We start from the raw sequence: 14,633 nt of genomic DNA on the forward strand, positions 1-14,633 counted from the left end.
GCGTTGATCTCCGCAGTCCGGCTATCCCTTCTGGTGGCTGATCGAGGTGGGGCGTCGCGGGACCCCTGCATAAACAACACCTTGCGATGGAGAGACCGGGGGCTCTTGCGGTCCATATGGGAGCCTGCTGCGCTCAATGTTGTGGTTCCCCTTTCACCTTCCCCACCGCTTTTGGGTACATAATCTTACGCGCGTCCGGCCGCGATTGTTTACTCACAACATTTGTATCACCACAGCCATCACACCCCACTTGACCCGCCACCACACTCGCCCCGGTATACATACGCACAACAGCAATTAGCTAAACAGCTATTATATTCAAGGCGTCATGACGCTCCGCGACACATACACCAGGTTCCTGGCGACGCCCTCTTCGGGTGCGCTGGCGGACAATGCCTCGCTCCATTATGTCACCACCACGACCAGCATCAACGACGCGACCGCCATCATCAAGCACCTGTCTGTTCAGGAGAAGCTTCTGAAGAAGACCAAGGAGAAGGTGCTCAACGCGATTGAGGGCGGCAATGGCCTGAGTATCGACGTTGAGACGACTATCGAGTTCGTCAACGGTGGCGGCGCATACCTGCCAGGCCTGGATGACAATTTCGTCACCGACCGAACTGTGACGTTCCCTATGGTGTGTACCTGACTCAAACCACGTCCTCGCACCTCACTCAAAGAGGAGCCAAACATCTGAAGCCTACATTGACGCTTAGTTTTCTACTTTGCGTATTCTACCCCAATGTAGTCTGCAGACCTGTTCGGTTTCGTCTTGGATGGGTGCACGCCTTCTCCACGCGTTTACTGACACTGACAGGTGCACATGGTCCACTTTGACAAGTCGGGCAAGATTACACAAATCCGCCAGTACTGGGACCAGGGCTCTCTGCTCAAGCAGATCGACGTCATCGGTGCGCGCTCTCGCAACTGGCCCATCCGCGACAGCAGCGAACAGATCCGCCTCATCACATCCAACGCGGCAGCTGCACAGACCGAGTCGAGCGCATCGTCGCGGCCCTCAACCTCAGCTTCACGAGGCGCAGATGAAGTCTCCATCAGCTCCCGTTCGAGGGGATCAACGAACAATGCCATGAACGACCCGCACGCGTCGCTCGCCCTGTTTGCGCCTCGCGAGGTTGACACTGAGGAGCGGGAGTCTCGCAGCTCTGGGCCGGCCGCGCCCCGCGCTCAATCTGCGAAGCCGCCTCCACGCGAGTACTCTGAGCTGTTCGCTGGCGCAGGGGGCGACTCACCGTCTCCTTCGCCCCAGCGCATCCCAGCCAAAACAGGCAGCGGAAAAAACTTCAAGGCCAACCGATTGTTTGAAGAGGAAGAAGACGAGCACCCAGTCGCCCCAATGAGCATCAAGACTAGCTCCAAGAAGTACGACCACTTCACGTTTGGCGAAGGCGAGGAGACACCCAAGGTACGAGACACTGCGCGACCATCCAAGCACGACCAGAACCGCAACAGGAACGACGCCCACTGGGACTTTGACGACTTCGCCACCCCGAACAAGTCAAAGCCCAAGACGCTTCCTAATGCCGTTCGTCACTTTGGCTGGAGCGACGATGAGGTTGGTGAACACTATCAGCCAGAGGCGGAGGTTGCTACATCTCTGTCTCCTGCTACATAAATGAACCTCTGCTAACATATATCCACCACAGGACACCTCCCCCGTACGCCGCCCCATCGTGCACAAGGCGCGCCCCGACCAAGACGCCCACTTCGACTTCGTCGACGAAGGCACACCCGAAGGCCAGCGCAAAGCCGCACCCACTAAGGGCGGACGCAGCAACAAAGGCCAAGGCCTCTACGAAGACCACGTCACGGACAAGACGGACGAAACCAGCGGCGACAACAGCGACGCAAGGCGCGCCCTGAACGATGTAACGCAGTCCAAGACGCAGACGCGCAACTCCATGAAGACACACTGGGGCACGCACGCTGACTCACCAGAGAACCGCGGCATAAACATTGCGGGTAATGGTATGGGTGGGCGCAAGGGCACTGAGGCTGCGTGGTCTCTCTTCGAAGAGAGCCCTGTTAAGAAGGAGAACAATAACGGGGTTGGTATCAAGACGGAGGGCGACGGCATGGGCGGTAGAAAGGGCGCGGACAAGTCGTTCTGGGACTTTTAGGCGGCGTCTCAACCGCACAACCCACGGCTGTCGTTTACAGTACCTGCTGATGAGCGGCTGTTGAGGTTTTGAGGATGAGGCATACGAGACTGGTAGTTCAGGGCCTCGTTTGTGTATCAAGTTGTTGTTGGCTTGTGTATTCTTGTCATCTTCTCATACCGCCGCTTCTGTCTGTTCTCTCAAGTGTCATTTTGCTTGTAAAGAGCATTTGGCATGGCAGTAGGTTGGATGGACATTGGCGTGGACGACTGGCTATGGGAGCTTATGCTGTAGCATGGTGACCAGACCTTTGATATCAGACAAGGATGTAAGAGTAAAGAGACTTTTCACTGAATTACTGTCGTCAAGTTTTCGTCTGATGAAGTGCTCAGCATGAAGTTATGGCATGTAGACGTTTCGATAAGGTGAAGGTTCTGGTTGCTGTGTATCCGATCGTGAAGTAGCTGGCCCGCCTGGTCTTTATCCAATCGCCCAGGTCGAGAGAGTTAATCGTACTCATTCCAATAAATCTACCCTCAAGACACTGGAGTCGTGTCCTCATTCCTCGTGAAAACAATCTCAACTTCATCACCCACCCTCCCCTTATCCATATCCCCATCCCAAGGATCAAACGTGATATCAGCCTTCAACCCCCATCTCCTCCCTAACCTCTTCCGCTCTTCATACGAAGTCCTCGCTCGCATACCCTCCCACACAGCACGGAACGCTTCGCCCTCTCCTTCCCTCTCTACCTCCTGCCCCTCCTCCGGGTTATCAAACCAGACTCCCAAGTCGACAATACGGCGCAAGTCGTCCGTCGGTTCCATAGACGCCCAGATATCGACTGGCGCGTACTTAACACGCACCTCTTGCAACGGTGTTGAAGATGATGTACCGCTTTCATGCGCAGAAGTGAGCATAAGTAAGGCGTGCACGCAGACTTGAACCCAGTACCGTATCTTAAGCGGTAAAGCGAAGCCTGGGCGCGAGACGCTACGACTCTGGTGTGAACCGCGTGATATGAATCGCAGAGGGAGTGTAATGCTACTTAGATTGAATGTGGGCGAGGCGAGGTATGTGAAGAGGGGTGTGACTTCCATGGAGACGAGGAGGTCGAGTTTCGTCGCTATGTCTGCGGCGGAGGCTTCGCGGACGGGGTCGATTGTTGGGTCGGCGAAGGGATAGTGGTTTGAGAAGCCGAAGGGGTCGTTTGCGTTGGGGGGTTGTGTGGTGGCTGGCTGGCGGAAGGATGGGTATAGCGATGCGTTGGAGGCGTCATATATGTTGTCGTCGTAGGATCCGCCTTCGTGGTCGTATTCGTCGTAGTGACCGCTGTAGTAGGCGCCTCGGATGTAGTCGACATCGACTTCCTCTTGGTCATGCTCCCAGTACCACACGTCCCTTCCTTCTTCTCGGTCAGGTGGGTAGTGTTGTAGGTTGGGCAAGTTTTCCCAGTCCAACTCTATCTTCTTCAGCCATTTCAGCCATTGTCTGCCGGGACCATTGGGTTCTTCGATCTTCTCTAGCAGTGCTTTCAGAACAAATGGTCCGCAGCTGAGGTAGACGGTGTGGTTTTTGAAGAGGATCTCGAGCGCTTCACGGGCGACTTGACGGTTGAGGAGGAAGTATTGGTGGCGGGTTATGAGGAGTATGGCAGCAGCGCTGGGTTTGAAATATTTCAGGTGACGTCGCTCAATGGCCCGGTCAACGCTGAACTCTTGCGCAGCGAAAGTGTAGTCATATATCTATGTTGCCGTCAGCCTAAGATCCAACGTAGTGGCGGCAGAGATGCGTACTTGATCCCGCAGCTCTCGTGGAAGCCTGAGGAAGGGGAAAACATGCGATGGCACGGCGTCCTCACGTTCAACATGCTCAGCATCAACAGGCACGGCGGTTGCGGTAGTGGCGTCCATGGTGCCTGCTCACAGTTCACGCGTGCTTTTCGTGTTGCGAACCAAGCTTTGCCCCGCAGCGCTATCTGCATCGTGACGATCTTCACGTGATTGTGGTGGTCGCTTCGCATCCCCGCCCGCATTTGCTCATCCCTGTTGTGTGGCGAGGCGGCGGCGCAGCTAGCACCTGGATCAGGCAGGCGCTTGACATGTCCCATGGATGAACGGGCCGATTCCTGTCTGTAATGACCGTCATCTTCGTAGCGTATCCGTACTGTCGGGTTGGCAGCAAATCGCGAGGCCAGGCACGTAGAAATACCTTGGGTACTGTGTAGAGTCTTCGAGGTTTACTCATCTCGTGCCAACATCGTACGGTAATCGTGCCTGAGGCATTTTTGCTACCCAATGCCACCCAAATCGATCGAGGTACAGTCATCTTAGGCTTCGGTTGGTACCGAGGCGAAATGCTTGCGCTGGTAGTTGCACTACTTCGAGGTAAACCTCCGTTCAACAACCATACTGCTCCGGTAGTCATGACCGAGATGAGCTTTCAGTGTAACTGCAATCTACGAGTAACCGTTGCAGCGCCGTTCGGATCCGGCAATTACAACTATATTGCCTTCAGGTACGCGACCGCTGCTGTGCTGCCGAGCTTCAGGGGCCTTGCAGCCGGAATGTCACCAAGCCTCAGATCATCGGAGCATGTCACTGCAATGTCCGTCTAATGATGTACTGCAAGGGAGGCACGGGAGCCTTACCGACTGGTCTTGTCTACCGATAGACTTTGAGCGCGTAACGGCCCACCTGGGGTAGTCCTGCATTGTGTTACGGTCCGCGCCCCAACAGTTCCACTTAGCAACGGATACCAGCTGCTGGCAGGTTGACGCGTCCGAGTACAACATCTGTCCTTCAAGCCTGCTTTTGGAGGTAGCTGGCGTGCTGATAACGTGTCGCGCCTGTGCAACCTAGAGGCACGCGCGTTCGATGATGCATGTCCATCGGTGGCTTGGATCGAACAACGACATTGACAGACACAAAATCTGAATCATGTATGTTCTTTGAGAGCACAAGAAACCGTTCGTTCCTGGTATGGTCCACGTTCACAGCAACATGGAAACCATCGCCCGGGCACTGCCCCAAAAGTGTGCCATACAAGCTGCAGACACAACAGCATGTAATCCTTATATCTCTTACAGCCTAGCAATGCTGTGACCATAACTAAGCCTTCCAGATCTTTCGATGTAGAGTTGAACCATAGAAACAGACGAACACCCATGTTGTTGAGCTCACAGGCCGACGGCCCTGAACCTGGTGAATGGTGAGTTCTGCAAACTTGAATTACGGTTGGCTTGACCGTGGATTCATGTGGGATCCGGAGTTGGCTCCTCAGCCACTGTTGCTCAATCAGAGCACTGGAGGACCAAACATGCACTGGCACCTGACACAAGACCGTTACGTTGTGGACCTGGTCGTCGGGTCTGCGTGTGGTAGCACCGCCAGACCGAGTACAGTGCGAGGAGGCGGCGATACCGCCATGTGGTGTAGAGTAGCTTGACCGGCTTGGACCGACTACGTGATACTGATCCAAAGGATGCGTAAAGACGGACATGTTTCGGCAGCAGTTGCCGTCTGCAGTCCAGTTTCAATGGTCATAGTCGTTCTAGGCAGATACATTCCAAGTAGGTTAGCCGATTGTGTGCCCCGATGAATACGCCGATGTGGTTCTTTGTCTGAGACAACACCGCGGTCCTGGTGGGTGATCGTAGAGCCATGAATGATGTTGGTCATTACTGTGACGAGTTGAGTCGCTGAGATGGTTCAGGGCTTCCAATGGCGACTACAAAGAACATGGAACTCACAGTTCAACAATAATCGATGGACGATTGCTGTACAGAGGCTGGTTGTCCGAGATAGAAGCGACGTCGATGCTCACATGGTGTCCCGTGTAACCTGGTCGAAGGATGCAGGTTCCAAGGGTTCATCATCATGTGCATTGCAGGTTCCAAGAAGCAGAAGTAGGGATGGAGGTAACGGTTACGGACGATCTGCCATGTCGACCAAAGAGCGATGGAGTAAAAGTGGACAGGAGCAAGGGGTGGGTTTATTACCAAGGGTACAGAGGAGGCACAGCGCCTGTGTGACCGCGGAGGATAATTGGCAGGGCAAAAGAGGCTGTGGGCGGCGGGAGTTCTGGCAGAAGTCGGGCCAGGAGGACTGGTTAATGGAGCGGGATGATTGCCATGCGGGAGGCAGGGTTCGGGAGCGCCGTGCCCTGCAGACTTGTGAAGCTCAGTGCATCAGTGCATCCATCGGAACAAAGCGACGATGGGGGCAGTGTCGGTGGCCCCGGAGACGCGAAGTGTGGATATGTTCAGTAGTCGTTCTGTACCGTGGTCTCGCACAGCGCTAGCCGGCCAAGTATGGCCATGTTGTTTGGCATGGGCACGGGCTAAGGCGACTACTGCATGCCGGCAGCGAATGCAGGCTACAGAAGGATGCGCGCGCTGCAGGCGGCCATGAGGGATCGGCGCAGGAGGACAGCGTCGCAGAATTTGCTTTTGCTCGGCGCTTTGGCCGGTTGGGTAGCAGGCGTGGAGGGCTAGTGACCTCGTGGCGGTACAGCGGGCGGCGGGATAGCAACACGGGTTTGGCTAAAGTGACGACAAAGTACAAGGCCCTGCCATGCTCGCCGCCCGTGTCTGCTGCTCGCGGGGCTCAGGATGCCGTGCCTGCGCATGCGTCTGCTCTGCACGCTGGAGCGGAACGAACCTCTGGCTGCCACAGCCGGGCGGAGTGGCCCCTCGCGGGTCGGTGGTGGCAGAGGGAATTGCTGTCATGGGCACCGCCATATGACAAGTGCACCAGTTCGCGCGCGGAGGCAGGGAGCCCATATTAAGTGCAGCTAGCCGCCGCTAGACGGGCAGCTTAAGATACACGAGGCCTCGATTGAACGATTTCCCACGTGCGGCCGGCTCACCTCTGGGCACCACCATATCCATTAATTGGCTGGCTCCCTGGCTGCCCTTGCGACTCGTCAAGACTCAACCGTCGCCTCTAGCTTTCTGTTGCGCCGCACCTCCTCCACTTTCCAGAGGTCCCTTCCCAACGTCGTACGACGTCCCTACGGCTAGACCGCCGGCTGCCCGCTGCTTTGTTGTGCTCCTTGCTGCCCTCCGCCCCAGGACATGTACTCAACCCGGTAGTCTGCTGACTGCTGCTCCCCTTCCCCACGCGCGCGAATCCAGAGTCTCTCGACTTTGTCCTCGTCGCCGTGTCAACTGGTACCATCTCGACCCACCACGCCCCAGAGCCGCCCCAGCTGGCCAATTCTCACCACGACGCCTCGCTCGACGCCCACGTCGTGCACTCGTCTTTTAGGGCGCCTCCATCGTGTCAATTCCAGATCCCGCCCTCTGGACGCCGTGTCCCATCTGGTTTGGGCAAAGGCACCTTTGTATTGTCCCTGCTGCAGCGTCCGCCGACTAGGGAGAGCACGGCAGCCGCATCTCCAGCTCTCGTGGAGTTTTTGCCAGGAACCGTGTTTGCTTTTGTCCCGACTCGTACCGCCAAAAGAAGTCATTGACGCCGGGCATCCTCGCAGCTGCCACTCCTGCAAGACACGGCCATCGCTCCTGCCCTTCTCGCGGTAATCGGCGTGGATCGTTACCTTGCGCTTGCCATTAGAGTTGGGACGGTCTTGGCGCTCCATTCGTCGTGCCCCACTTCAACCCAACTGCCATCTTTACTTTCAGGGAGGAACGAACCATATCCCGTGCGGCCTCGCTGCCCGTTACCCTTACCACGCCCTGCATCCCTCTTCCACTCCACGCCCCGGCCACTACCCTTATCCAAGCTTCCCTTCCCGGAACTCGGCCCTCTTTTACTCTTACTTCCCCATCTTTCCCACCTGGCCCATCTACGATTGCCGAAAGTGACCAAAACCACTTGCTCTGGCAAACGTCATTATTCCGCGCCTCACTGGCTCCACTATCTCACCCGTTCGAGTGTGGACATCATCACGAGCCCAAAGCCCTCTCGCTACCACTAACGGCGGGCACGCACGACTATTTTATAAGGTACCTCGTGCGCCGCCTCCATATCCATGAACTCTGTTTCTCAGCGTACCACGCCGCACGGAAACATGTCGCAGAACAACATGCAAAACAACATCACTCAGGGCCAGCAATCTCTGCCGCCATTGTCCTCACTCACCAACCGTCTACCTACGGCTGAGCCGACCCCGGCACAGCCCAGGCAGCACTCAGAAGCACGCGAGGTTCGCGACTCAGGCAATTGGTCTCTTGCCCAAAGCAAACGTGAGTTCTCACGATACCTATCATCTGCACGTTATTGACACGCTTTGTAGACTCATCAACTATGTCCCAGTCCTTGGGACTACACGTGCAAACACTACTCAATCCTTCCGATGATTCCCCATCAAGAAGTTCGATACCCGAGACGCCATCATCGGCTAGGTATCCGTCTGGCCTCTCCCAGACGTCTCAGGTACGCATTTTATGATCGCCTATAAACTCGTCTAACATAGCAGTAGCATGGTGTTCTACCTCCACTCAACCAAGGGTTCGACAGCCGGCTCAGTATCGATGCCGGCTCTCATTTCGACTCTCGACGCAGCAGCGTAGACAGTCGGATGAACGCTACCATGGGTCATCTATCCATTCACCCGCAGTCACCATACGAGAGCCAAAATGCGTCCCGAGTCTCGCTTGTCTCGAACCTCCAGCAGCAACGCGGCATCACAAATCCTGACGCGCGCCCTAACGGCACTTCTCCTCTGTCACCCAACCGCGCTGCTCCGCGTGCCAACCATCCCCCTCGACGTGCCCCGGTCATCAACCCCAACCCCAGAAGCGTGTCTGGCATGCCGGATCCCATGGCGGCGGCTCCGACTAAGGGTTTTGCTTGGGCCTTTCCCGCAGATGATTACGACCACGAAGAGAAGAGGACGTCCAGTAGCGGCGAGTCTAGCGTAGACCGATCCAACGCCCCTTCGCGTCAAGGCAGCTTCGCGACGTCGGTCAACAGCAGCATCTTCACCACAGACTCCAAGCTACCACCCGGTCAACAACGACTGAATGATGGCACGCCTCCCTACTCTCATCCTTCATCAGACGTACTGACTAGTTCAGACATCCCTAGCACTCATCATCACTCCATGCAACATCGCAGCGTGACTAGCCTGCAGAATGTTGATCCCACCAACCCGCTTGCGCCTGGGAGTGGAAGTTATAGCAGGACCCCTGAGCTTCGCGTCAGCCACAAGATGGCAGAGAGGAAGCGTCGTAGTGAGATGAAGAACCTGTTCGATGATCTCAATGGCATCCTTCCCAACAGCCCAGGCAGCAAGTCATCTAAGTGGGAGATTCTCACCAAGGGTAAGTTCGCCCATGCATCGCTGCAGATATTTGTCTGACGTGTCTTTAGCTATTGAATATGTCACAAGCCTGACCCGCGCACACCAAAGCGCTCGCGAGGAAATCAGTCGCTTGCGACCAGATGCAGAGTACTGTCGTCGGGCCCAGGAGGAGAACGAGCTCCTCCGAGCAGAATTGAACGCCGTGTGGAACGCTCTCCGTCGCGTCGATCCATCCAACTCTCATGTCTACGGAAGTATGACAGGCCAGTTCGCACAAGGACAACCCGCAACTCCTGCGTCCGGAACCAACGTCCTTCCACCGTTACAGCAACAGCAACAGCAGCAGCAGCAGCAGCAGCAACAGCAGGGGCTCTCGCAACAGCCACCACCATCGCAGGCTCAGTGGGGACCACCGCCGCATGGAGGCTCTATGCAGGGACCGATGCAAGGCGTCGAGTTTGGTGGTATGCGGCCCTACGAGCACCCTCACCGTTGAAGCAACCCTTCTTCACATCACTGTCGTCTTGCATGAGCAACGCGGCTGCTCAAGTCACTCGAGCCTTCACCTTCACTGGACTGTATTTCTGGGTCTGTTTCTGCCTTACATCGTGAGGCTTCACTTCAGCGTTTTCTGTTTATTACTTCTACACCAACGGACGGGTACACGGTTTAGCCGACTCTGTTCGGACCTAGGACTAGCTGTCCCACCAACAACGGTTTCAATTATCTACCGGCTTTGTTTCACGACCCTTCAGCATCGAATGTATTATGACACGATCCTATGCGACATCATCGGCATACTCGACACCCCTAGAGGGTCTTTCCTTTGTTCACCTACCGGATCGTAGGACGGCGTTTTATGGAGCGGTTTACACCTTTGGAGTGAGAGGGCAAGGAAAGCTTCTCGGAGAAAGGTCGGGAAAAAAAGTATATGTCATGAATCACTAAATCGGTGAATCGGGTTCCTCATGTCGGCTCCAAGAGTGGGATCTTCGGCCATAGCAGGCGTACGGTTGGGCTTTGGGTCATTCCCAGCGATTAATCAGTCTTTCAGTCGGATTTGGCTTCATCACTGCATGTAACCCGGGACTTTGGTCCCCGTCCCCGCCATCGTTCTACACGTGGACATGTATCTGCAACCAAGGAGGACCATGTTTCTCAAACATGCATTAACAGCTATTAGCGGGGGACCTACCACAAATTCTTTAACATGGATCGTCGCTGCAGGTTTGCGCGACCGAACTATACCCACACACCCTCTCTCGCTATCGCTCACTGCACTTGTACTGTTGTTGATGGATTGTATTGGGGATTCCAAATCCCCGGGTCGTCACGCACGCCTCTTGCCGGATCTTGCCGACACGTGTAAGCATGGCTGCCTGACGTATTGCAGTTAAGTTTCACTGATGGTGCTGTCGTTGTTTCGATGATCTGTTGTTCTGACTGACAGGCGACGGAAGGCTGTTTGCCGCTGTACTAATGACTCGTATCTCGTCAATATTCCCCGATCCCCATCATCCCCTTTATCTTTGCGCGCCATGCTGTTCTTCAACATACGCTTGACTAACTTCGCTTTCGCTTGTTTGTTAACTACCACAAAGTTTAGGTCTGCATCAACACAGCCACGTTGATACACTAGATATTCTGTAACTTGCAATGTTTGCGCGTGGTGGCGTGGCGCGGCGTGGTAGTTCTCTTGGTTGCTTGGTTTCTCGGTGAGTTTGACATTGGCGGGGGGTTGGCATTCGATGGAAGGAGCAGGTGGAGTGCACTTCGCTCGACACGAGGTTCATAACTGCGCCGCAGCACGTGGGTTTCGGGATGTGGAGTGCAGTTCTGCCATGTGGAGAGTACCTCTTTGGACATGACTTGACACACTTGACATGACTTGTAGCTAAAGGATAGGCAAAAAGGGTGCTGGAGTGCATATGTGTCAGGTAGCAGCGAGGTAAATTACAGTTTGAGCCTAGACTGAATCATGTTAGTGCGCGGTCGGTAGGGAATGCCGAAGCCCTGAAGTGGCAGTGTGCGCGACGGCTAGGGCAAAAGGCAAAGTGAGTTTTCCGTAGACCTGGTGTGGCTGGTGACGGTGGGGTGGTAAGTTTGGAGTGGGGAGATAGGGACTTGGTGTGTATATCTGTCTGCTTGTGGTGATCGGTGTTGATCTACGGGTTACGGTGTTTTCTAGGAGAATTGTCTAGGTCCGAGATAGAGTCATGTTGGCTTGACTTGGGATGGTGATGTGATCCATATACATAGTTTGTTTGAGGCGCATGCTGTAGCCACTAGACTAATTGGAGTAATATAAAGGCGAGGATCACAGCACAGGAAGCTCGATAGGACAGTTCACATCATGACATTAACTAGTAGATGCCAGATTAAATGCGAAGCGAAAAATGGCGAACGCAAGACGCCGGAAGGGTATAATTAAAATATACAATCTAACCATCATCATAGAAGGAACCTCTTCAAAGGAGAAAGAGGTAAAAGCATTACACTACCCACGATGCAGAATTGTATCCAACGGGTTCTTGGGTTCACCAATCGTTTCCTTTTGCACCTGTTTCTTCTGCTTCTTCGTCATGAGGCCCTTGGCCTTGATACCGCGTTCTTTTCGTAGTTTCTTGAGCGCCTCTTCGGTCATTTCTTGACGGAGGATTTGTTCAACGACGAGCTTCTTGCGACTGCGCTTGTCGCCACGACCGATAATGATGCCCGCGGTGATGTTGCATGTAAGACTACAACTCAGGATGATGGCGGTGACTTCCTTGGGGCGGTCTTTGTAGTAGATACCCCATGTGGTACCTCCCAGTGCGCATTGGAACATGGAGTGGAAGTCGAGAAGAACGATGATGGTGATGAGGAGGCGGATGGAAAAGGCGTGGTGGGTGTATGTCTCGTGGGGTCGGTAGAAGGTATGTGACTTCTCCAGCTTGCCTTGATGGTGCTCGAGTTTCTTCTGCTCTTCGGCGGTGAGAACGGGGGCCTCGACGCCTTCTTGTTCTGCCTCGCCTGTTTCCCAAGCGTTGGATCGCGGCATGGTCGGTAGTTCGTTGTGGTCTTTCAACTCTTGTAGTCCTCGTTCTTTGCGTAGCCGCCAGGTCTTGTGCGCGTAGTAAGCGACGAAAGCCATGTGGTATGTGTCGACGATGCGGAAGGGAAACATGGTGATTCCAACAACACAGAACAGGGCAGTAAGGACCTGATCAGCAATCTCGACAAAGTATGCCTGACGATCACCAACATAGATCCAGCCGATGAGGAAGAGTACCCATGCTGCTCCCCAGAAGGTGATAAGGAAGAAGTACAGCGTGACAAGGAAGCCGAGTGGGTTGCGAACGTAACGTCCGAAGCCCTTCATAGTCCGCTTGAACCTTGCGCGTCGAGAGTGGAGAAGATGTCGAACATGGTCGTCCAGAGCTTCCTTCTCCTCGTCGGTCCATCCTGTCAACGAGGCACCATGTGGCAGTACGGCGTAGTGATGGCCAGCACCTTCCTCCAGAGTCGAAAGATTGGAGTCGATAGTGTTGTTTCTTCGCAATTCTCCGCGGCCTCCGCGCGCGGCTTGTTCTACTTCGCCTTGTTGTGTCATCTCAGGGAGTTGATCTTCCTCGCGTCTGGCCCCTCTAGCCGTGCCCATCTCTTCGTCCGAGGAGTCTGATGTCGTCTGCCCAAGATCGTATGTGGGCTGGCGGTTGTAAAGCCAGGGTAGATTGGGCAAGAAGAGCGAGTTCTGAACGTTATTCAGCGTAGTGAGGGCAGATATCTCGGGGTCTAGACTTTGTTAGCTGATACCCCAATGTAGCATACTCTAGGGTTACTGACCGATGACATCAAGCACATCGACAACATTGTTGCCCATCATGTTCTGATTTGGGTCCTTCTGGTGCCGCCGCATGTGGAAAGCGGAGGACTGACGAGTCATCCCTCTTCGTGCATTGCTGGCGGTTGGCGGACCATTGCCGATAGCAGGGTTTGCTGTCGCCGTGCCATCTTCATATAGAGGCTGTAGATGAGGCCCCGTTAATTGACGCCTTAGGCTATCGTCGGCGACCATGGCCGCTGGAGGTGGGCGCGGTTCAGAACTACTTCGTCTTCGGCCGGCTTGCCATGTGCTGTCGGATCCCGGTACTGGCGCTGGATCAGGCGTGGGTTGGGGAGTATTTACGCTTGGCTGATGTGAAGGTCTTCTTATGCGAATAGACGAACTGCGCAGGCGCTGGATAGGATTCGAGGTAGGCGCGTGTGGTTGCGAGGGTTGAGTGGACGGCATGTGGGTCGTTGTGGTGACGGCAGGGTGTGTGATAGTGGTCGACTGTGGCCCAAAATGCTGCACGTTCGTTCCCTGTCCGGGTGCGGTGGATGTCGTGGTGGTGGTAGTGTAGGGGCCAGAGGTAGTGGTGGTCGAAGTTGACGACGACGCCAACGGTCGTCCCTGCTCGTGTGGGCCTTGATCCATAATTGCAGCGGTTGCGACGAGAGTGCCCCAGGAAAGGAAGCAGTTTGGGCGAGAGTGCGGCGTTGGGGTCAAGTAGTGTCTTGCTAAGCGTGCAGCGAGCGATCCGGCCGCGACCGACGCAATTAGTTCATTGTTCAGTCAGCAGCGTGTCTCCGCAATCCCTCGTGAGAACAGGGTTAGGAGCGCGCCGTGATAGGAAAGCGGCGCGTTGGCACGGCGATAATAACGGGTTTGAGGAATAGGAGCTTGAGAGGGGTCTTGGAAAACACAGTCAAGCTTTCCTTGCACGCGCGGGTTGTCAACCAGCCGCGTGGTAGTGCTTCGGCTAGGGCGGCTTCGTTGAGGATCCGAGTGGCTGCATGCCATCCCTCCAGCAATCAGCTCTGACGTCATACTTCGTGTTTCTTCAACTGCAGAGATATCTGGGGTTGCTGACGCCTGCATGAGAAGGATGGACTAAGCATGGCTGACGCCCAATGCTTGATCATATGAGCCCTGCACGTCGCTGTCGCTGCAGCCACAGTCTCTGCAAAGGAGCCACCAAGAAGCAATTAGTCGCATTGCGCAGACTCTGCCAGTTGTGCGCAGAAACAGTGGGCTTTGGAGACATGCATTATTGTTATGCCACCCTGGTCGAACTCAACAAATGTCAAATGTCGCTTGCAGGCCGGTTTGGGGGAGCAGCGTCTGGACTCACAGCCACAGGGCTGAAACACGGCCCAGCTGGTCGCGCCTAGGCCAGCGTTGACGTAGCTGTGGATCCCAGCTGCGCATCCGTACCTGAG

General features: G+C 55.1%; 4 protein-coding genes across 4 annotated transcripts; 2 read left to right on the forward strand and 2 right to left on the reverse strand.

Annotated features, from left to right (window-relative positions):
• Positions 1-328: 328 nt before the first annotated feature.
• On the forward strand, positions 329-2,141 carry J4E86_008006 (uncharacterized protein; the record flags this gene model as incomplete). Its single annotated transcript, XM_051448521.1, has 3 exons — positions 329-637; positions 818-1,576; positions 1,668-2,141. 3 exons carry the CDS (start codon positions 329-331, stop codon positions 2,139-2,141), a joined length of 1,542 nt encoding a protein of 513 aa, XP_051300117.1.
• A 515-nt stretch (positions 2,142-2,656) lies between these two features.
• Positions 2,657-4,033, reverse strand: J4E86_008007 (uncharacterized protein; the record flags this gene model as incomplete). Its single annotated transcript, XM_051448522.1, has 2 exons — positions 2,657-3,865; positions 3,917-4,033. 2 exons carry the CDS (start codon positions 4,031-4,033, stop codon positions 2,657-2,659), a joined length of 1,326 nt encoding a protein of 441 aa, XP_051300118.1.
• Positions 4,034-8,153: 4,120 nt separating this feature from the next.
• Positions 8,154-9,885, forward strand: J4E86_008008 (uncharacterized protein; the record flags this gene model as incomplete). Its single annotated transcript, XM_051448523.1, has 3 exons — positions 8,154-8,328; positions 8,593-9,408; positions 9,458-9,885. 3 exons carry the CDS (start codon positions 8,154-8,156, stop codon positions 9,883-9,885), a joined length of 1,419 nt encoding a protein of 472 aa, XP_051300119.1.
• Positions 9,886-11,886: 2,001 nt separating this feature from the next.
• On the reverse strand, positions 11,887-13,662 carry J4E86_008009 (uncharacterized protein; the record flags this gene model as incomplete). The annotated part of the gene is made up of 2 exons (XM_051448524.1): positions 11,887-13,163; positions 13,215-13,662. 2 exons carry the CDS (start codon positions 13,660-13,662, stop codon positions 11,887-11,889), a joined length of 1,725 nt encoding a protein of 574 aa, XP_051300120.1.
• Between the last annotated feature and the right edge of the window lie 971 nt (positions 13,663-14,633).

The sequence above is a fragment of the Alternaria arbusti genome (assembly GCF_024043155.1).
Source record: "Alternaria arbusti strain BMP 1465 chromosome Unknown scaffold_12, whole genome shotgun sequence".
NCBI classification, from domain to species: Eukaryota; Fungi; Ascomycota; class Dothideomycetes; order Pleosporales; family Pleosporaceae; genus Alternaria; species Alternaria arbusti.